The sequence below is a fragment of the Sminthopsis crassicaudata genome, chromosome 1, assembly GCF_048593235.1.
Source record: "Sminthopsis crassicaudata isolate SCR6 chromosome 1, ASM4859323v1, whole genome shotgun sequence".
In the NCBI taxonomy this organism is placed as follows: Eukaryota; Metazoa; Chordata; class Mammalia; order Dasyuromorphia; family Dasyuridae; genus Sminthopsis; species Sminthopsis crassicaudata.
In genome coordinates, this window is record NC_133617.1 from 574,963,354 (window position 1) to 574,986,657 (window position 23,304).

A 23,304-nucleotide genomic window follows, 5' to 3' on the forward strand; every position below is an offset into this window, starting at 1 on the left:
AAATATAGAGAAAGGAGGCAAGCCACTAGCTACTATTTTCAAGTATACTGATACCTGGAGGCAGCCAGATGGTACAGTAGATAGATTGCCAGGCCTATTTTCATGAAGACCCATTTTTCTGAGTTTAAATCTGGCTTTAGTTACATACTAGCTGTGACCCTAGACAAGCCACTTAATCCTGTTTATCTCACTTTTCTCATTTATAAAATGAGAAGGATATGGTTAACGACTGTAATGTCTTTGCCAAGAAAACTTCAAATGGGGACACAGAGTCAGACACTACTGAAAAATGACTCAACAACAATACTGATGCCTAAAATTAGTCTCAGGCAATTTATAAACAAGATTTTCTCAGTAATGTGAAGTACTATTTCTGCTTCTTTAACTGGAATGCATTTAAATATGGTACAATTAAAACCCAGGTTCACATCATGAAATTTGAATCAGGGCTGCTCCTGGTAAGAATAAAGTAAAGAGATCTGCTAGGATTAAAGATTAACCAGGAGCCTCCAAACCAGTTCCCTACCAAGATATCTGTGAAACTAAAGATTCTGAAGGTCTCAAGGTCTTCCAATAATGGGCCAGTCTATAGCCACCATAGTAACCCAAACCCACACAAGGTGATGTACACCTGATCATGAATCTGAGGTCCACAACTGCAAAGCAATAGTCCATTAATGTAACCCTTTGGTTTTGCTCTAATCTGGAATCTAGATTATTAGAAAGAACATTAGTGGTTATCTAGCTCAATCCTTTCATTTTATAGAGGACGCTAAAAACAAGAAAGTTTTTGAAGATTATATGGGTTCACATAAATCTTAAAGGTGCCTTGACTCCAAATCCAGTAGTCTTTCTACTGACTTTTTCCAGTAAGAGCTTTTTTGGCCTCAAAAAGTCACAATTTGAAAATCCTCCACTTTCCTAATTGTAGTCCACTCGCCAACATCTGCTGAACAACAAATTCATTGGAAGTGTAAGATTGTCATAAAAGTGTTAGTGGTTTTTTTAAAGTTACTTGGGGTGAATTTGGTTTTACAGTTGAATTATTTTATCTTCTTATTTTATATAATTGGCTTGAGAAAAATTCAAAAACAACTAATATTTTTAAGTATTTGGGTAATGGAAAAATAATGAAAGGATTTTTGCCTTTTACTCTGATATTTTCACTTCAATTACAGCAATTTTCACTATAACCATACACAGATTTTTTTTATCAAATGGTATCTTTCAATTCTATACAGATGATCATGGCCATCACTAATATATTCTATGCCAAAGTTTCTTCTTTTTCCCCCCGGAGCTTATTATTATTATTTGGTGAGGCAATTAGGGTTAAGTGACTTGACCAGGATCACACAGCTACTAAATATTAAATGTCTAAGACCAAATTTGAACTCAGGTCCTCCTAAATCCAGGACAAGTGCTCTATCTGCTGTGCCATCTAGCTGCCCCTATGTCAAAGTTTCTTAAATTGTAGGTAATGACTCCATTTATGAGTCACATAATTGAATGTAGGAGGTCACGAAATTATGATTTATTATCAGTGAATGTTTGATTGGCTATTTTATATATTTATATACCCAGAGTCATGTAAAAATTTCTTGGGGGAAAAGGGGTCACAAGTAGAAAAAATTTAAGAATCCCTGTTCTATGCCATAGAAGAGGTATGAATAGAACCAAGTTGAGTGTCATTTTTCAAATTGTTGATCCAGGGATTTGAAGATACAGAGAAAGGAGCTAAAAAAAATTTGCATTTTTATATTTTTAAAACTGTCAATAGGGCCTTACCTCCAGATGAACGGTATCGTAAATGTCGAGGAGTCGAAGGTGATCGGCATGGTGAAAGTTCAGCTATATCCGTGGCTGGAGTACTTTCAGATACTGTTCGATCCCCAGACACTGTTTCTAGAACCGCTGCTTTAAAATAACATAAATTTTAATATGCAGGCAAGGTTTCCATGTTTTTCCTGACAACAGCATGCATTGCATTAGAAAAAGCTCATTATACTATATTAGCACCACATATTAATTAATCTACATTTTCACAGTGCTTTGATATAAGTCAAGTCACTTCTCCCTGAAGTGACTTTATTTTTTGGGGAGGGGGGAGAAAGTAAATGCTACTAAAGCTAAACTCAGACCTAAGATTCAGATTCAGAACTTACTGGGCACTCATTTACTTAGTTCATTCTATCTCATTATATGGTCATGGTTTCAAGATATCAAGAATAGCCAGCTCTTAATTATTCAGGAAAATGGAATAAAATCATGTCAATGAATTATAGTAATATAGAGTAATAAATGAGACTGCCAGACCATGAGGTGTCTCTGCTCAGACCTCAGGGACTCAGGACAGCCATAGGATCTCTTTAGATCAGGAAGACAGCTTAAGTTTGTGAAAATCTTTTAGGTATGAATATTAAGGTCCACAAGCCTCTCCCCTTTGGAAGCCTGCCACCCCCCCAGTGTTTTCCAGTACACTAAACCTTTTAAAAAATTTATGTTACCAGAAAAGGAGGGGGAGGAGATAGGAGGAAGGAAGAAACATTCTAGAACAGAAGTATGATTAGCCTGAAAAATAAGATGTTTTCTGTCTGAATTTTCAATCCCACTATAGCCATGGACCCATATGGTGAAATGTATTGCTCCCTTCTCAGAATAATGCTTTTAGATGCATAAAATAAAATAAATAGAATTATCTAAGAAACTAATTATAATATAATACAATTATATATTTTAAAAGTTATACTGCACATTAAGAATCCTTAGCTTAGAATAGCTTACCCTTATGATTTGGGGTCACAGGTCATTAGGGAGTACTGAAGTAGTCTGAACAAGGCTCACAGAGGAATTTGGGACAATTCAGTTTTTTTTACAAGGGGAATTAAGAGCACAAGGAAAAGATGATAGTTTTGATGGTCCCTTATGCTCTCTATACTTAGACCTCTAGCTTAATCAGGCAAAACTGAAACTTCATTCATGTCATTTCAACTTAGTTCTTTTTCCTGAGCTACAAGGAGTTTAAACAATTTCAAACCACTAGATTTCTTTTTTTTTTTAATTCAGATCTTACAAAAGCTTTTACTAGTTAAAAACCTCAGTGTCCATTTTTCAGCAGTATGTCAGCAAAACCATTCAAAATCAACCTATTCCTCTGGCAGAGGCCATGGATGGCCCAGACATTCCAATCCTAAGATTCACATTCAACAAGCTTTCCATGAGCCTTCAAAACTTCATGTAAACCGTTTCTACACTTTCAGGAAATAAAGCCGCATTTTCCCTCTTGTTAGATACAAAAGGGCTGGGAGGAGAAATTTTTAGACTCCTTGACTTGAATGACATAATTACAATAAAACTGGCAAATATGCAAGATGCAGCCAGGGAACAACCCAAAAATAAATGCTTAGCTGTCAGATTTATTGTTTTCTAAATAGTGCCTTCAAACTCTGTAATGCAAGGCATCTGCTATGAAAAGAATGAAGAAAATACTAAATCTATATTCTTAATTTGATTCATACCATTCATCCACTTGAGAAGAGAGAGAAAATCATTAATCAGCAATTGCATCAAAACAAAAAACTTTCTAATGAATCAGAACTGGACTGCATTGAAATAAACTCTAAAATGAAAGGAAAAACACTGTAAGAACATAACAGAAAAGAATTTCATCTCTGGAATAGTAAAGAAAAAGGCATTTCCATAAGACTTGTCTACTCTGATCAAGTTCCATGTAAAAGTAGCTCTGCCTAGAGAAGCATGTGTTACCTCATACTCCACAAACATTGGGAAGAATCCAAGACTTCTTCACACAGGCTCTCCCTGTGGTCCTCGGTCCCAAAATATCCATTGCTGGAGAATTCTGGAGGTGGTATGTGAACCACAAGGAAGGGCTATGCAAACAAATAGCCTTCCTAGGTGCTCTGCTATCAGTTATTTAACTGAGATTCTACAGAATAGTGGGACAAATATGTGCAAAACATTAGAAGTATTCTCCTTCAGGCCATGATCAGGACTTATTCTAATAAATATTAAAAGAGATTAGCAATTCAATTTATACAAAAAAGGAGTAATGGGGCACAGAATAGAGGTCTAAATACAGGCACAGGTAATAAGCCTTGAAGAAATATAATATCGTCTGTTTCTTTCTATTCCTTTTTTTTTTTTTTTTTTTTTTTTTTGAGGGAGGATTATCTAGGGAACTGCTCCATTGGCCTTTAAAGAAGAGATAGATGATAATGGTATTGAAGAGTACTGAGTTGCAAAAGAATAGATAGAAGTGACTAAGTGGAATAGCAGTATTAACATGGATGCAGTTCATACAAATTTGGGGAAGAGAGACATGGATCAAATTAATGTTGCCTGATGGAATTTTGAAAAGCATTTTCAAAAGTGTTTTAATCTCTATTTTAGGGAAGTTTCTGCATTTCAAAGAATACTTCCATTCACTTCTAGATGCCAGGACTGAAAATATTTGTGAAGATGATATGCTTTTAGTGGGAAAATTGGACAGAAGGCTATTTTAGCTAGCATTTTTCTAACAGCAGTGAATTAAGATAGTTTTGTCAAAAAAAAACTTCAGGCCAGAAGTTATCATCTTATCTTTCCCCAGATCCTGGGCTTGCTGTCTGCACTCTGCATTCTCTCTAAAACTAGCTACTCTTGGGGTCCTGTACTCTGATTGGTGAGCTTTCATCTAATCTTAGCCAGTATCTTAAGAATATTCAGGGGTTTAGTTGTTCCCAATTTTTTGTAATCTCTTCTGGCATTTTCTTGGCAAAGATGATAGAGTGGTTTGCCATTTCCTTTTCCAACTCATTTTACAGATGAGGAAACTGAGGCGAATGGGATTAAGTGAATTGCTTAGGGTTATATAGCTAGTAAGTATCTGAGGCTAGACTTGAACTCAGAAGATGAGTCTTCCTGACTTCTTCTGGTACTCTAGTACACTATGGCACTATCTAGCTGCCCCTTAAGAATATAAGTATTTTGGGAGAAAGGACAGTTTTGTTTATTTGGATTCATTTTTCCAGCATTTAGTACAATGCGTAGCATATACTAAGCAGTTATTAAGTGTTTTCATTCATTTACATGGCAGTATAGGAAATCTTTGGCCACAGTATGTTCTTAAATGTGAAGCAGGTGTTATGCAAGTCAAGTGCTTCTGGTACTTCTTCAAAGAAAAAACAGGAAATGTATATACTCTTGTTGCAGAATAGATCATCAGTCATGTTAAGTATCAGCATGATGTGAGCATAGAAGGGTACTATGTAAACCAGAAGTCCAATTCAGAGAAAGAAGTTCTTAACTGCTATTGCAAAGGTTTCTACAAAAGTCTGGTTTAGGAGACTCAAATTAGAAGCGTCCTTGCCTCCAGATTTAAATGGGGCATACAAAAAATGCAATGTGGCTTACTTGCCCTAAATAATTCTCAAATTCTAAAACAATCATAGACAATGTATTTGTCAGATCAAAACTGAAATATTTTAGCAAGATTCAATGGGTCACAAAGATTTTCATCTTTCTTGCCCTGTCAAACACTAATCTCTCTGCACTTCCCCACCCCTCTATTTCCCTTTCTTGGATCCAGATGTGCCAAATTCTATATGCTGACAAGTTGATAATAATAGTTTTTTCCACACATATTTTTAGAAAGTAAAGATTTTATTCATCTTAGAAAGACAGCAAAATATGCCAGAAATGAAGTCAAAGAGACTAAATAGTCTACTCAGAAGCTTCTTATCTGGATATAATGAATACTTTTTTTTTCAGAATAGACTTGAATCCACTGGACAATATCACAAAAATTAAAATTGACTGCATTATGACTGGAAGTGAATGAAATTGAGTCATTTCTGAATCTGTGTTCTAGTTGACAAAATAAGGCAAAGATCAAAATCTATCCCAAACTGGAGGAAAAAGAAGATACTACAGGATAATATACAAGAAAACACAGATAAAAATCCTACAAATGAGAAGGCATACTATGGATGAGCTGCTGCTACTTTATCCATTGGAAGACGTAATCATCTCATTAAATCAGAATGTATAAGAAGCAAGGCACCTAGGGAAGTAGATGATTACTAAAAGATATAGGTTATAACCTATCTGCCAAAAACAAAACAAAACAATACAACTTTTGCTTATGGACAGTAGCTATTCTTTATAACACAGCTGCTATTATCTTCAAGCCCTAGAACTTTACTGCATATCTGAATGAGATAAACAAAGAGTTACAATTAAATCCACTTAATGTATCTTAGTTCCTATATCAATTATTGTTACTTTTTTAAAAAATAAATTGCCATTTTAAAATCATGAGCCATCTCAATACTTAGCACTTAAAAAACATGCATTCAATTTGGTACAGAGCAAAAAAAAAATGTCAGTAGCCTTCTCTTCTGCAAATCAATGGAAGTCCTCTAGGTTTCTATATTCTTTACTCCTTCATGTTCACCTTCTTTCATTCCAGGCTGTAAGGGATCAACATTGTAAGACCTAATAAGTGTTCTTCCTATTAATTATGTCTTCTTTTAGAGTTGGCATAAAAATGACTGAGGTATCACTTAAAGGTATTTCTATCTAGAAATTTACCCAGATCAACTTCACCTGGTCTCTTTTAGTCTACACTAATGGTGTCAAACTCAGAAACAGGAGAATTGAGGAGAACCCATACATAAGTATTCCTGTGGATAGTATGTTGACTTAAGAAACCACATGTGAACATTATCTACATTTTATTGTATTTTATTTTGTTAAATATTTCCCAGGTACATTTTAATCTGGTTCTCACACTACTTGGGAATGTAATGGAGCAAAGTGGTCTACCAGCTGCATATCTGACCCCTAGACCTATTTCATATCTTGTCCCAGGACCTGAACAGAACTGGTTTCTGCTAATTCAAGAAGTCATAATTTCCTCTGATTCATGACTACAGCCCAGAAACCTTGATGACCCATCACAGAAGGGCTTGGGTGACCCATCATGAAACAGCTCCATAACACATGTTACAAAACTGGACAGTTCTAAGGAAAAGACTAAAAATGATTTCATAGGCAATTCAGAAAAATGAAGCAGGAAAGGGATAATTAGTAGGATAATTAGTACTAGACTACTTAAACTACCATTCTAGAACAAGAAACGAGGAGGAAGAATAAATACAGTGGCTAAACTGTTGTGATAATTTTGGTTTGGGTTTTTGTTATTGTTTTTTTGTTTTTTGATTCAAAAAAATGAGTTGGATGGTATGGCTATGTCAAATTAAAATGTAACTCCTGGAAGTGGAGATATAATGAAGAGGATGAAAGATCGCTTGTGTGGGAAATGATAATAATCTAATACTTCTACCTAGAAAAAAAATCAGAAAATTAAACGAGTGGGAATTCTGCTTAAGTAATCTGAGGTTCTTGAAAATGTTACTAAGACAATGCAATTCTCATAGAAAACCAAGATAAACCTCTTTAAATGAAGATATAATTCTTCACCAGTCAAAGAAAATGTTAGCTGCAAGGGGTGGAATCTAGGGTACAATACATAAACTTAGCATTCTCAGCCAAGAAGCTGGTAAGCCTGGGAAAAGGACTGATGATGTCTGGCATTCCCCAAATATCCCCAACTCAAATAGTTCAAGCTGCTGAGGTCATTGTCTTGTTATCACCTCTCCTCTTGCCCATAATAAATTTAAGAGCTGGAAAGAAATTCCCATTCTTTTTTGGTTATCCAATACTAAAGGAGAACTTTAAAATAATCTATAGCTTGTTTTAGTCTTGCCCTCCTACCAACAAAGTTCCTTAAACTCTCATGATGATGATGGGTTTCTGCAGGCATTTGTCAAATCATTATCTAGCTCCTCATCCCCAGAAAAGAGTTCATCATCACATAGCTCAGGCTTATTGTTCATTAATGGATTTTTAATTAACCTCCCCCACTCCTCCTCCTGAGTTGCTAACTTGTCATTTTAAAGGATTTTATGTTAAACAATATGTTACTTTTGACAATGACAACTGCTTTAGTTAAAACTCCATTAAGCACCTCAATGGGGAGTTTATTTAAATTATCTGAACTAGAAAGTGTAGGACTTGAGTGGTGGAGTGAAGGGGAGTAAAAAGGAATGAGCTTTTATTAGAATGCAACCACTTTCAATCTGGATACTTCATTTAATTTTTTATCCAATTTTAATCATTTATCTATTATAGTAAAAAAAATGTAGTTTGTGATAAACACAGAAATTTAGAGCTAGAGAGAAGAAATAAAAGATCATCTAGAAATAAAGATCATCTCATCAATTTGCTCATTTTTCAGATGAGAAAACAGAGACCCAGAGAGATTTTCCCAATATCATGTAGTTAGTTTTTTCATAAAGACAAACAACAAAGAATGTTTTACAGAGGGGAAAAATTGAAGCAATTTTCCTCCCTGCATCTCTAAATTTACATGAAATTTCACTATTGAGCTTTAAACTCTCCCCTAAAGCAAATTCAGAACTTAAGAAGGGCTAGTCTTAAGAATTTAGAGCCTAGAAATAGTACCTGATGTTACAAGATGGAAAGGGAGGAGAAGCCATCAAAAAAAAATGACAAGGTCTACAGCCTCTTCCTTAATCTATTCAAATTACATCATTCAAAAATATCTTTTTAAAGAAAAATCCACTAACTTAAATCATTTTTACTAGAGAGGGTATGGGGAAAGTTGGCCCTGTTTACATCTTATTCCCCTCCCATGAAGACCAAATGAAGACTTCAGGATTCTTTTTTCCTATATAGCCATTGTATTCCTTCTGTGCAGAAGTAGGAAAACTATGGAGGATGGGCATAGGGTTCCAAAAGGGAAGGAGAATAATTGACTAGTGCTGTTCAGGACATGTGGCAGCTGAGTAATACCTCTTCGAATATTTCGTCTTAGCTTGTTACACAGATCCATGCGGGGGTTATCTAAATTCTCTTCTAGAGATCCGGGGCTTTGTTCTGGAGAAGAAGGGCCTCTGCTAAGATCCAATGGTACTTTACCAGTGTGGGGTGGTGGGGATGTAGCAGGGCTATAAGTTGAGGTTGGACTGCTGGTTGTGGAAGAAGCAGATAGGTCGAGAGCTCCAATTTTTGAGTTCAGGGGGGAAGTCAAGGACAGCTTTCTGGCTCTGACAGGGGAAGAAGTTCTGGACACAGCCAATGGGGGTGGAGAAGAAAATTTTCGACAAAGATGTGGTGACTTCCCATCTGCCAAGTGTTCACTCCGATTGTTCTGACTGGTAGCAAAAAACAATTCCAAAGACCTGAAAGTCAAACAAGTTGTAACCAAGTTAAAAATGGATTTCCTGAATGTTACTTGAGCATTCACTCTCTAGATGAAAGCTATGATGCAAAATTACTACACTTATGTTTCATAGTTTTCAAATCCCATCCAAGGACTATCCATTTCCCAAAAAACCTTCATGACAACTCTGCAGTTTCTATCTAATCAAATGCCCAGAAATATGAATAATAATAATAGCTTATATTTACATACCACTTTATATGGCATTTATATAATGCCAGGAACTTTGCTAAGCACTTTACAAATAATTCATTTCATCTTCATAATAACTCTGGGAGGCTGGTACTACTATTATCCCCATTTTACAGATGAGGAAACTGAGGTAAGGATAAGTGACTTGTCCAAGATTACATAGCTAGTGTCTAATGCCAGATCTTATATCAGATGTTCTGACTTCAGGCCTAGTGGTCTATCCACTGTATCTCCTAGCTGCCTTTATGAGACAAGTCGACCTAAATAAAGTATTTAACTCCCAAAAACGTGGAACTAATAGGCAACCTTGAGACCTCAGACGGCTGGAGTAGGAACTCTGAGCAATCTCTATTAAGCAATATCTATTAAGCCCCCACCCTTCCACTTTCTCTTGTGGCTTGAAGGATAATCACAACACAAAACTCTTAAGTGTACCTGACAGGGATGGATGTGAAAGGTCTCTTGTATATATCTGACAGCTTCTCCAGGACAACCGCTGCTGTGGTGAAGATACGGTAAGTATGCAGAAAAGTGTTGAGAAAGTCAATACTGAGAAAACGCAAGTCTGTCAACCTCTCCAGAAGTCTCTCCACACTGGCATAGCGAATCTGGGGCACTTTGCAGGAGTTTAATGTTTTACTAAAGCAGATATCTTTATCATCTCTATGAAGACGGGCATCAGACCTACACAATCAATCAGGAAGAATGTATCAACAAAACCACATTCAGGCAGACAGTCTAATTCTTTGGGGGAACCCCCTAGTTTAGGGGTTGTCTGTCTGTCTGTTTGTTTGTTTGTTTGTTTGTTTGTTTTTCACCATGATCCCGCTAAATTTTTTTTTTTTACTGAGATATAAAAGAGACAAGTATATCTGCACACGTTCCTCATGCACACACACATACACACAATGCTCTAAGCTTTTAAAAACATCAAGACTTTGGGAACACTTTATGTATGCAATAACTACATGATGTAGGAAGAAAAAAAATCAATTTAAATTATTTTAGCTTAGGAAAGTCAGAATTTCAATTTTAGGGAGGAGAAACTACCTATTAGTCTTAATCCCTTCTCTCTATAATTAACTTATACTTTATGGAGAAAATGAAGCTAAAATACTAGTATCTCTAAAGAAAGAAAGATTGTAGATAGCATGTGTCACAGAACCAGCTGGCAGGTACTAGAGATTAGACTGTGTGATTTCTAGGATCTGTGATCTGGTAACCTCACAGATCAATCTCTTCATTTTATAATAATTGACATTTATTTCAGGGTATCCCTAAATCTCAGCACAGCTTTAAGCTTTTAATAGCTTAATTGCACTTAAACTGTTTCATAGCTTAAAACTATATTAAAAACATCAAGAAACCTGAACCCCACACTAAGACTTTTGGATTACCCCATATACAGGGTTTCTAAAGATTTACAAAATGATTTACATAAATTATCTCAAAACTCTGTGAGGTAATTGCTATAGGTATCATCATCACCATGACCACCACCATCATCATTATCATCTCCATTTTAGAAATGAGGATATTAAGGTCAAGTCATACTTGACCTAATTCACACAACAAGTTCATTATCAGAAATAGGATATGAATATGGGTTTTTCCTCACTCTAAGAGTAGGACTCTTTCCTCTCAATGAGAAGAACTCTTATAAGATGGAGTAAGTAAAGTTTAAGTAAAGTGATTTAGCCAATCCATTTGAAACAGAATTGTGCTGAAGCATTAATTGAAAATATAAACAATTTTAAAGTTCCATATACAATACAATTAAACATTCTTAAGGTTATACATAATAGATCTGTAGTTTCATCTGTAATCATCTTTTTTATTATACTATGTTATAGAAATATTTGTTTTATTCCATAAATTAAAAATGAAATAAGGAAAAAGAATCTAGAAGAGTTAACTTTCTCAAAAGGTACATTTAGCAATTTATTTTTAATTCTGTTGATTTTCTCACATCATTACTAATGAAAATATAGAATTTTTTTAAAAATTAAGTTTCTTTGTAGTTTCATATTAACTAGTAGTATGTCATTTCCAAAGTCATTATTGTCACATCAGTTAACGATTTTCTTCTGTCCATCATATCTTTCAACAGAAAATTTCTCCCCTAGCATAACCCACTCCTCTATCTTGGAAACAACATCAGTACTTTCCACTGCAGCATCACTCAGGAAAAAAAAAACAACAGGCCATCAACAGATGCAACACCAAAATTAGACTTGACATGAAATTTAGTCTACACCAAAAAAAAAATTAAATTTTGAGAGCAGCATTACAGTATTCCACTTTAAAGGACACTGTCACCTACTAAATGTGAATGCTTCTTTCCCCATATCATATTTTGTCCCCTAAGCATCATTCTGAGATCTTTGTCTTTTAACTGAAATTAGATTATTTGAAATACCAGAAGGGCACATTATATCAGGCAAGATCAAATAAAAATGTGACTAATTACAACACTGTCACTCAAAATCCTGATTGCATTTTCATTATAAATGAAGCAAAGATATTCAATATTATAAAATTATTTAATTTCATTTTCTAAAACTAAACAGCAGCTCAAAGTTATTATTTCCCCCCAAAATACAAAAAGCCATAAAATTTATTTACCTAAAACTCCTATAACAGTAACAACTTAAGAGGGTGAGGGATTCTGAGTGGCAAATCTTAGTATCTTTGCCAAGAAAACCTCAAATAGGGTGGTAAAGAGTCAGACACGACTGAATAACAATGGAGTATGATAACTACTCACATTTACATAATATGTTAAAGTTTATAAAGTATCTTCCAAAAGTCCTAGATTTGTGCAATTGTTATTATCTTCTTTTTGTAGATGAAGAGACAGAGGTTCAGAGAAGCCATAGTATCATAATTTTAGATTTGAAAGAAATGTTAGAGGTTACTGAGAATAATCCTCTTTAAGGAAAGTAAAATACAGATGTGTAAAGCTACTTGAACAAAGCTAATAAGTGCTAAATCTGGATTTTAAGCCTACATCTTCTTCATTCCAAGTCTCATGTTCTGTGTACTCGTGCTCCTTGATACCACCATAGTAATATAGCCAAAGTTCAGAGCTGGGATTTGAAGGCAGGTCTTTTAAATTCAAGTTCAGAATTCTTCCTACTATAATACACACCCCCTTTCCAGCATCATGTATACATGGTAATATCTAAGTCATCCAGAATAGATAACCCAACCCTCATGTATAGGAGCTAGGAGTAGAATAAATCTATTAAGGCAGGAATCTCTGACTGAGATAATACATCCTTCTTTGATGCACAAAGTTCATGCTCTTCTTTATGGTGAAAAAATGAGTTCTAGGAGGTTAAAATGTAGACAGAGGAAAATTCAGGGGGCAAATTAAAAATTTCTAGAATTTTATCTGATAGGTCTATATTTATAGATATCTATATATCTCTATATGTGGTAGATATAGATTGAGATAGAAAGAATAAACTACTGAGAATAAGAGTCTTGTCTATTATCTCATTCTGTTCAATGAAAACTGAAAAATTAAATAGATCAAAATGTCGTGATGCTCTTATGTCAAAGAAGGGAAACACTCAGACAAGCTGAATTTTTTCAGTGTTTAGGTTGTAATTCAGCTAATCAGTCAGTCAATCAGTCAGTTAATTAGCATTTAGAATGTGCCAGGTCGAGTTCTGAGAAACACAGCTTTTGACTATTTTAGTACAAAGTGAAGATTTGTTAGTATCAATGAACAAGAATAAAAGTCATACTTGTAGCATTCCCAACTTTTAAAGTGTTAAAATATGTGTGTGAGAGGTATAATCATCTGAGTTATGAAGATTTGGGTTCATAGCTTACCTCTGACAACTTTTCAGTGCCCCTAGGCATTTCTCTGTAATTATAAATTGAAGAAAATTGCCAACCTGCGTTGGTAGAGGGAATTTGCTCACGCAGAAGTTCCCTATATCAAGAGTCACTATTTCTATCAAGAATTCAACAACCAGGAAGGCCAAGTAAGTATATTTTTCATGCATAGGAGGAATTTCCTTATCTGGAGTTCTTTTCACCAATAAAATTGCAAGTCTAGCATTACCCAACTCTTATCGCCCATATTTATAAGTAAAAGCTAACTTAATTATGAAGCATGGCATCCCACGTCTTTCTAACCACTGAGAAAATATTTTAACCCAAAAATATAAACGTGGTTGAAGTATAATAGTATAGCAAACTATGACTTTTGACTTTTAATTTTATAGTCCATATTGATTTTTAAATTGAGCCTTTTTGCATTTTTTTAGCCAAACTAGTAAAAACCTAGAAAATAGTGCTGAAGAAATCTACAATTGTAAATACTGAAATCAGCTGGTTGCTAATCAGAATATTTTTAAGATTAAAATCAAAACATTTCAATACTACCAATTAGGTGTTCATCTATAATTAAAGTAACATAGATTTTTTTTCCTAGTGCTTGTATACTTGCATATATACTCTGTTTTTATTTCACATGGTACTTATTAAATATTAAGACTTTTACCACTGCAATGGTATTTAACTGGAGTTAATTCTTGCAAATGTAGAAAAACAAGAAATTTCAGAGGAAATCCTATATTCATCATTTTTAGCTAAATGAAAATACATATGGCTTCTCCAGTTTCCAAAACAATCTTTCTTTGAAGGGAAAATGGAAAGGAGGAAAAAAGCAACTGAAAAAAAAACTTTTACTGCTTGGACACAATCAATTAATTCTATCAGATAGTATCCATAATCAATCAATCAAACATTTAAGGGCCTACTATGTGCAAAGCATTATAGTAAGCATTTTTATTCCATAAACTATAGGAGAAAAGAAGACAAGACCTTTCATTGTTATTACATGGGTTTTTCTGAAAGTGGAACACAATTGATCATACAATGACCTTATTAGTTCATGGTTGCTTCTAATTGTAGAGCTTTTAATCTTATATAGCTACTAAAATACTTCAAAATTAACTTTTGAAGATGGAAAGGCAATCAATGACAAGCAGGGGCAAAACTTTAATCAGAAAGCAAGGAATCTATAGAATATTCCAGTTTTCTCTGTATAATTAAATTTCAGATTTTGCTTTGTTGTAGTATATCTGAAACCAAATCAAGAATGGGGGTGAAGTGGTGGAGGCTGGGAAAATGGCCCTAACTAACCACAATAGGCTGAAAAAAATAAACAAATAGTATACTTAGTACTCTGTATATAGGGTGAGTAGAGGAAAATGGGCTTAGTCACTTAAATCATTCTTTCTTCAAAATTGATTCAAATTGATTATAATTAGAATAATTTGCATTTCTTATGACAAAGCTTTATCAAAATTGAAAGAAAATTCAAGTGGGACAAAACAAAAAGTAGTCAGTAGTATCTTTGCAGAAACACTCTAATAAATACTTGTGATAGGACAAAGGTTTATCAGAGTTTTCCCACGAGTTAGGGGAAGATCAGGATTGGGTCCATATCTTTTCATCCCTCTTTACTTGAGTTAGGCCCACTTTCTTCCTCTCCTGCCAATAGGGATTAGTTTTCCCTAAAAGGAGACAAAGCAGGTCCCCAGCAGCTGACTGATCTGTTTCTCTGGTATAGCTTCCTGTTCACCTGCTCATAAAAAGTCCCACCATATGGAATCAGACCTCTGTAAATTAATTTATAAGCACTGGGTGAATCACCACATACTATCCTGCTGAGTAGACATGCTTTCATGTGAAGACAAAGGACGACTGTATCCAAAAAAGTTAAATATCACTGTGTTCTTACTATATAAATGTTAAGGGAAAATAACCCTCCTTTTGTTTTCTGTTCAGTGATTTGCGATGGTCTCATCCAGTTTCAAGATGGACCCTGCTTCAAGAAAGGGTTGCAGTGGGACCTGCCTGTGGCAATGGTCATCATTCGTAAAAACTGAAATGGGGCCTGACAGTTTGACAGCCAGCTGACACAAATCTCTCTTATTGCTAGTGTACTTGCCATGCCTTGTCCAACAATTTGGCCTTTGTCAAAAAATGAGTGAGGAAATTGGCTGTACTTACTTAATCATATGAGGTACAGTCACTTTGGAATTTTCTTCAAATACTATTGTCATTAAGCCATTGCACCGAATGTTGTCAACACACTATAAGAATTGGAAAAAAAAAAAAAGACAACACAGAAATGTTAATTATAATTCATGGCAGATCTAAGACAATGAACATTTCCCATGTTTCTAGGGTCCTGGAATTTCAGGACTCAAGGGACCAAAAATATCTTTTCAACAGATGTATGATGAAAAACCAATGGAACTGGATTCCAATCCAACCTGTATCATATGCTGTGTGACCCTAGACAAAGCACTTTCTAGTTTCCTCACCTATAAAATGATAGCTGAGATAGCTCTACTGCTCTGATCTTATGCCCTTTTCAGTAGTCACCAAACTGAAAAGCTGATGTAGACAGAATAATTTTGGAAGGGTCCATATTTGTGATTTCATTTGAGATAGAATTCCTGGTGAAGGGACTTCCTCTACCAAATGTGCTACAACTTATAGTCAGAGTTTTGAGGGCACTAGGAATTTAAGTGACATCTAATTTCACATATTTAGTTGTGTTGTCTTATCCTTTCAGTCCCAGCCTAACTCTTTGTAATCCTATATGACAAGATATTGGAGTGGTTTGACATTTCCTTCTCCAGCTCATTTTATGCATGAGGAAACTAAGGCAAAAAGGCCACACAATAATAAAGCATGTGCAGATTAGAATTTAGAGAGAGGAGCCATCCTGACTCCAAGCCTAGCACTGTGTTTACTGCTACCCTTGCTTTCCTTCACATGGTCAGCATAGGACAAGAGGAAGGGATTTGAACCCATGTATCTTTAGTTCAGCACACTGTCATTCTATCATGTAGAAAACATTGTGTGCTGCCCAAATCTCTGGCTTACATTTCTCTAAGGAGGAAGGATAAAAGGAACCTAATCTCACTCTCCAAAATTATTTATTGTCTCTATGTATACTTATGTGAGATTTACTCTGCATATCTCAGTTAGGTGGCTCACCAGGCACGTAGTCAGGGAAGATCTGAGTTCAAATTTAACCTCAGACTTTTGCTAAGTTTATGTTCCTACTCAAATCACTTCCCTCTGCCTCAATTTCCTCATCTGTAAAATGGGGGTAATAATGGCACCTCTCTCTGAAGGAATTAAAACAGTAAATGGTACTAGAAATTGGCAAAGCTACACTGACTCCATTCTTGTGAGTCAATGCTAGAACTAGCTTCATTCCCTTTCTATTCAATTATGGGTCTAATCTAATTTCCATCATAAGAAAACATTATCCAATTATAGAAGTTGTGAGCAAACCTTACTGTATTGTTTGTACCTAGCCCTGCATAACTGGAAATCTGAACAGCTTATTCTTGATGCTTAGAGACCCTTAATCAAGGACCCAGGTTATGCTGATCAGAAACTCACTAGGATCCAAAGATGGATATAAGTTTTCTCACAGTTCTATATCTCAAGTAACTCATCTGTCTTATTTGAAAACTGACAGTTGTAATTAATCAATGATTGTTTTCTTGTAACTTTGATTGAATACAGGCTGGGGACACCTTTTTTTCTGATTTCAAAGAATTGTACCTGTTTGCTCTCCCCTTCCCAACTTAGAAAATTCCCAATCTTACCTCCAATTAGAAATCAGGTTACCTGATTTTGTATCCTATTCAACTGTCTTCTTTTAATCAATTGATCCTATTTGATTAATTGTTTTTTTAAAAAGCTGTCTTCCCCTATATTTGGAGTCCAGTGCCAAAATTAGGAACCACTCAGGTATGCAATTAGTATGAATTATTTAATGAATACATGTGCTCAGAAGCTCAAAGCTTTGTTTCCTGAGTCACCTTATATTTCACCCACTATACTTTATGTGACCGTTGTAAAAATCACTGAGATGATCATTATAACGTATTTAGCACAGTGCCTGGCACTCACTAGTACTATAAAATGTTAACTACTTTTATTGTTATTATTATTATTTCAGCACAGTAGAGGTTAAATTCAATAACTGCCCTTCTTCCTCCTTGAATAATCCCATATTGCACCCAGATGGTTCTCCTGAGTGATTTGGTTAAATTTTCTTTCCTTTATGGTATCAAAATTTTAATGTTATCAGAAGCCATTTGCCATCTCCTTGCCTTCCCTTTGCTAACCAATAAGGCTGCCATCACATGTCACTCAATTTCTTTGTCCAGTTCTTCACTGGTTCCAGAACAATAAAATTTAACTTCAGTCTCAGAACTGTCAGGTATGGTGAGATTACAGCTCAATGTAAGCTCCCCAGGAACTAAGACTGAGTCAAATAGATCATGGTACATGGTTCCATAGCTTCATACAGAGGGAAAAGAACTGAGACTTGAGATAAGTCTTGAAGAAAGAGAGATCCTATGAAGCACAGAAAATAAAGGAGCATGTTCCCTGTGAAGGACTGCAAGAGATCACTATAGTGGGGAACCGGGAAAAGGCCAATTTGGCTAAACCCCATAAGGTAGGGAGGAGGAGAATAATGTATAATGATACTGTAAAGATAGGTTATGACCAGGTTATAAAGGCCTTTAACAGCAAAAACAAACAAAAACTTACTTTTAGAAGCTATAGAGAGATAATGGAATTGATTGCTTAGATATGCATTGAAGAAAATTAAAATTACTTTGGCAAACGGGTGGAAAATGGATTAGACTGGGGAAAGATGATGTAGGAAGAACAATCAAGACATGATAATCTGGTGAAATTGAAGATTTGAACTATGGTGTAACTGAGAGCAGACAGGAGAACAATGTAAGAAATGTGAGAATAGAAATGGCAAGATTGACAATCAACTAGAAATGTAGGATGAGAAAGAATAAGGAGTCAAGGATAATATGAATCTAGGAAACTAGTAAAAGAGAGCAATTTGGAATTATCCCCAAAGGACTGTCAAATTGTACATACTTTTTGATCCTGCAGTATTTCTACTGGGTCTATATCCCAAAGAGAGCATTAAAAAAGGGGAAAGGATCAAAATGTGCAAAAAAATGTTTGTAGCAGCCCTTTTTATAGTGACAGGAAACTGGAATCTGAATGGGTGCCCATCAATTGGAGAATGGCTGAATAAGTTATGATATATGAATGTTATGGAGTATTATTATTTTAGAAGAAATGAGGAAAAGCATGATTTCAGAAAGGACTGGAGAGATTTACATGAATTGATGTTGAAGTGAGTAGAACCAAGAGAACATTGTACACAGCAACAAGAAGATTATGTGATGATCAACTGTAATGAACTTGGCTCTATTCTTGATAATTCAGGCCAAGTCCAATAGACTTGTGATTGAGAGAACCATCTACATCCAGTGTTGTGTCCTGCTTTCTATAGCACCCTAGTTGGGGTGACAAAACATATCATGCTTTCTAGAGCCCCTATACAAGGGTGATTAAAGTATCCTGCTTTCTAGAGCCCCCAGGCTGGGGTGATTAAAATATACCTTCCTAGTGGAAAAGTGACAAGGTGGGACTCCTGAGAGTGGTGGGAAAATGGAATCCCCTTATTTCAAGGCCTTTCCCCTTTTTATACCCTCATATAGTTATGTAACAAAACACTGGGCATGCACTAAGTATATACTGTGCATGTGGGAACACATAAACAACCTGCTATTGTACATAGTCTGCCACCTGGTATCATTCTTCCATCTAGTATCACTCTGCTTCAATCACAACACACATTGTCACTGACCCCCGACTTCTCAGGAAAGCCAAGAGCCCTTAGGGGAGATAGGGAGCAGAACCAGACATTGTCAGCAGGTTCCCTCTGGGATGAAGGGTCTTAAACCCCACCCAGAGTTTCCCCATTGATTGTGACCCTCTACAATCCAGACAGAGTATGGGGCCTGACTGTGGATCACAACATAGTATTTTTACCTTTTTTGTTGGTGTTGTATTTGCTTCCTTTTTTTCTTTCCTTTTTTCCCCTTTTAATCTGATTTTTCTTGTGATAAATGTGCAAATATTTTTAAAGCATTGCACATTTTTAACCTATATTGGATTGCTTACAATTTAGGGGAGGAGAGTAAGAAGGAAGAAAAATTCAGAACACAATGTTTTGCAAGGGTGAATATTGAAAACTATCTTTGCATGTATTTTGAAAAATAAAAAGCTATCATTATATAATAAAAAGACTATTTGCTTATAAATGAGGGAAAAATCAATAAGCATAACCAAATTCCCAATCCATCAGGCCACTGGAGTGAAAATTGGTGAAATTTCTAATGTCATTTAAAGAGGTTTTCCTTTATACTCTTGTGGTTAATGTAGAAATTGTTCTCAACTATGATTAACTTCAAAATGCCTTAGTTCATACAAATCTTCCTATGTATCTATACATTCTTCACATTCTTATATAACAGTACTTCATTACAATAGTATAGTACAATTTATTCAGTCAGTCTTTAATAATAGCAATTCACTTTGTTTTTTGGCTATTACAGTATTTTTGCCATTATAAATATTTTTTGTTACATGGAACCTTTCCCTCTGGTTTTGAGAGGTATATGTCTAGAAGTAAAACTGTAAGATTTAAGGACTTCTTTTGAATAATGTAAAACTGATTGCCCAAATAATTGGAAGAGTTCTTAGATCCACTAGCCCTTTAAGGTGTAACTGTCTTTTAGGCCATTTCTTATATTCAGAATTTTCATCTTTAGAAATCTAATAGAAACCTAAGTTATTTTAATCTGCATTTTTGAAAAGAATCTGAAGCTTAAAGCTATAGGCAGTTTGCATTTCTTTCTATGAAAATTGCTTGTATATATCCTTTAACCATTTACCTTTTGGAAAAAGGCTCTTGCTATATATTTGTATCAATTTCCCAGATATATAAGATCCTAGTCAGACATAATTCATAGGAAGCTTTTTTTTTCCTATTTGGAAGTTTCTTTTCTTATTCCAGTTGCACTAATTTTATTGCAAAAGCATTTTAGTTTCAAGCAATCAGAATTGTCTATTGTGTATTTAGTAATCATCACTATGTTTTATTTGGCTTCCCCTTGGCAAGGCTGTGAAAATAACTATTTACAATCTCTTCGGATTTTTCTCAAGAATTTACTATTATTTTAAATATTTCTTTTGCAAAACATAACCATACAAAAAAATGGGGAAAGTACCTGGCAATCACAAACCTCATATGCAATAGGTTTCTGAGGTGAAGGTAGGGGTTAGGAATGTACTTTCATATAACAAGCAAATCTGTGTCCAACCCCATGTTTTATCATGAATATATTATAGTTTATTTTCTCTCTCCCCTGGTAAATAGGTCACCAATTTATAGATTGTATGAGCACTTTCTCCTAGATTCAGAATTTGAAGGGAATATCCACTGACTATCCCTGATTATCCATTCATTCCTTAATTTCCCCCTGGGATTACTGAGAAAAGTTATTAAAATTTTCCAGAACTACTTCCTTAACCACAAAGAAAAGGGAAAGAAAGAAATTCTGAAAAAAAAAAGCAACTCCTGGCATAAACAACCAAAGAGAAGGATATGTAGAAGGTGCTATATGTGTGCATATACTTGCATTATGCATACATATTTTATATATTCATATATATTGTTATTCTCAGAATCTACAAGTTTTTCCATTCAATGATCCCTTAAAAAGTCAAAACTATTTAATGGTTTCCCTTACAATCAAAATTTCTGAAAGACTAAATTTCATGGAACAATTAAAATTGTGCTTGAAAACAATGAACTACTTAATATTTTAGTAACCAACTCTCTCAAGTATCATACATTAACAATAATCATGTAGGAACCCTTTTAAAAGAAAAGACATTGATTTAAAAATTATTTTTGAAGTTTCAGCTTAGTGTATGAATTCCTTTATAAGCTTTAAATATTTTAAATTACCTGAATCTCACTATCTGAAGCTACAATTTTTAAGAAGCTAAAATTGCATGAATGATTAATTATACCTTCAGGTACTATTTAAGGGCATAATTAACCATTGATATCACCAACATAACATATAAGAAGTTAACGATTCCCAAACTTTTTCTCTATCAACTATTTATAGGTATAAAATTTGAGGCTGAAAATTTGGCCATTAAAAAAAAAAAAAAAAAAAAAAAAAAAAAAAAAACCACTGCATTATTACAGTGTTTACCCAGGATCACTATCATGCTTAAAGGTTTATGGCTCAAGTTTCTTTATAATTACAGGTTTTAACTAAAAAGACAGAAGTTCACCTCTAAGCCTCCCTACTTTTGTGGAAGTGTCACAAATATTCATGGCATTTGGCCAACTGGAGAGCATATAACTTCCCTCAAATCACCAGTGAAGGTTATGCTATAACAAAGAAAAAGGGAACAAACACAAATATCCCATAATTGATTTTCTTCCCAATTCCTGTCTTTAAAAGACTAGGTAATAAAGATTTTATCCATTTTAAGTGTTTGAGTGAAAAATCTTAAACATATTTCTCTTTACTATTTTATCTTACCCTGCCCAGAAATACTTAAATTCTGACAATACTTTGAGGCCAGAACTATATAGAAAATGAACTGGCCATGGCACCACAAATACTAAATTACTGGGACCTTCCAAGCAATTAAACATTCTACCTGGCTAGCTCTAAAGAAAACAATTGAATTCAATCAATTTTTACCATTTAATTGATTCTATATTAGTCCAGTTACTATAAAGAAAAACTAAGAAATAAATGATTTTAAATGCTCTATTCATCAATAATTAGTAATCTGCTCTCCTATTTGCCATCCCAATTATAGATAACTAGGGTATTTTTAGGTGGTGCAATGGATAGAGATCTGGACTTAGAGTCTGGAAGACCAGAGTTCATATATGACTTCAGACACTAGCTATGTAACCTTGGACAAGTCACTTTATCTCTATTTGCCTTAATCTACTGGGGGAAATGGCAAACTACTTCAGAACCCTTACTAAGAAAACCCCATGAACTGTACTGACATGCAATGATCCATGGGATTACTAAAAAGTTGTATGTTACTGAACAATTAAACAATTAGACACAAAAAACTATAGGGGGATCATGCATGGTTCCTGCCTTGATGAATTTATAATGGAACTGGAGATAATAAAACAACAATATAATTATAGCCATAATTTACAGTAATCAATCAGTATATATTAAATGCCTGTAGTATGCAAGGCACTATATACTAAGAAGCAAAAAGGAGGCAAAAGACAGTCCTTTCTCTCAAGGAGTTAACAATTTAATAAAGAAAACAACATGTAAACATATATATAGAAAACAAGATTACATATATATGTATATGTACATATATGTGCATTTATATATGTATATCTATATATACCTTGTTTTGTATATATTATTTAGATAATGATATGATCACTATATTTACAGATACATATCTTTGTCTATTGTATGTACATAGATAGACAGATATGAGAAAGGGAGGGAGAAATGGCTTCTCTTATATTAATAACCAATTATTGTTAGAGAAAGCCAGGATTTCTTTTTCCTTTCCTATTTCCTAATTTTCCACTAGGTCAAAACTGCATATGAGGAATAGCACTGACAACGAGATTGGATTAACATTCTTCCCAATCTTGTTCAACCACCTAACTGGGAAAATCTCATTGTGTTCTACTCAGACTTAGATAGGGGGTAGATCCTTTATCTAGACTGCCCCCCCCCCGGGGGTAGTCTGAGAATAAGAGTGACATAATTAAAATCATGTCCCCTAGCCCCTCATTAGGATAGATCCATCTCTTATTATGATATTCATTCTTCTCATTAATC

The 23,304-nt window shown here is 34.7% G+C and overlaps 1 protein-coding gene across 5 annotated transcripts in view; it reads right to left on the bottom strand.

Annotated features, from left to right (window-relative positions):
* Positions 1-23,304, bottom strand: part of RASGRF2 (Ras protein specific guanine nucleotide releasing factor 2) — a 321,033-nt gene that overhangs the window by 135,458 nt on the left and 162,271 nt on the right. For 2 of the 5 annotated variants that reach the window (XM_074282189.1, XM_074282185.1), the window contains 4 exons: positions 15,536-15,618; positions 9,935-10,183; positions 8,878-9,266; positions 1,789-1,917 (listed from right to left, as the gene is read on the bottom strand). In XM_074282189.1, coding sequence (XP_074138290.1) covers positions 1,789-1,917; positions 8,878-9,266; positions 9,935-10,183; positions 15,536-15,618 — 850 coding nt within the window. The remainder of the gene's footprint in view (positions 1-1,788; positions 1,918-8,877; positions 9,267-9,934; positions 10,184-15,535; positions 15,619-23,304) is intronic. The other 3 variants (XM_074282188.1, XM_074282187.1, XM_074282186.1) reach the window with 3 other exon arrangements.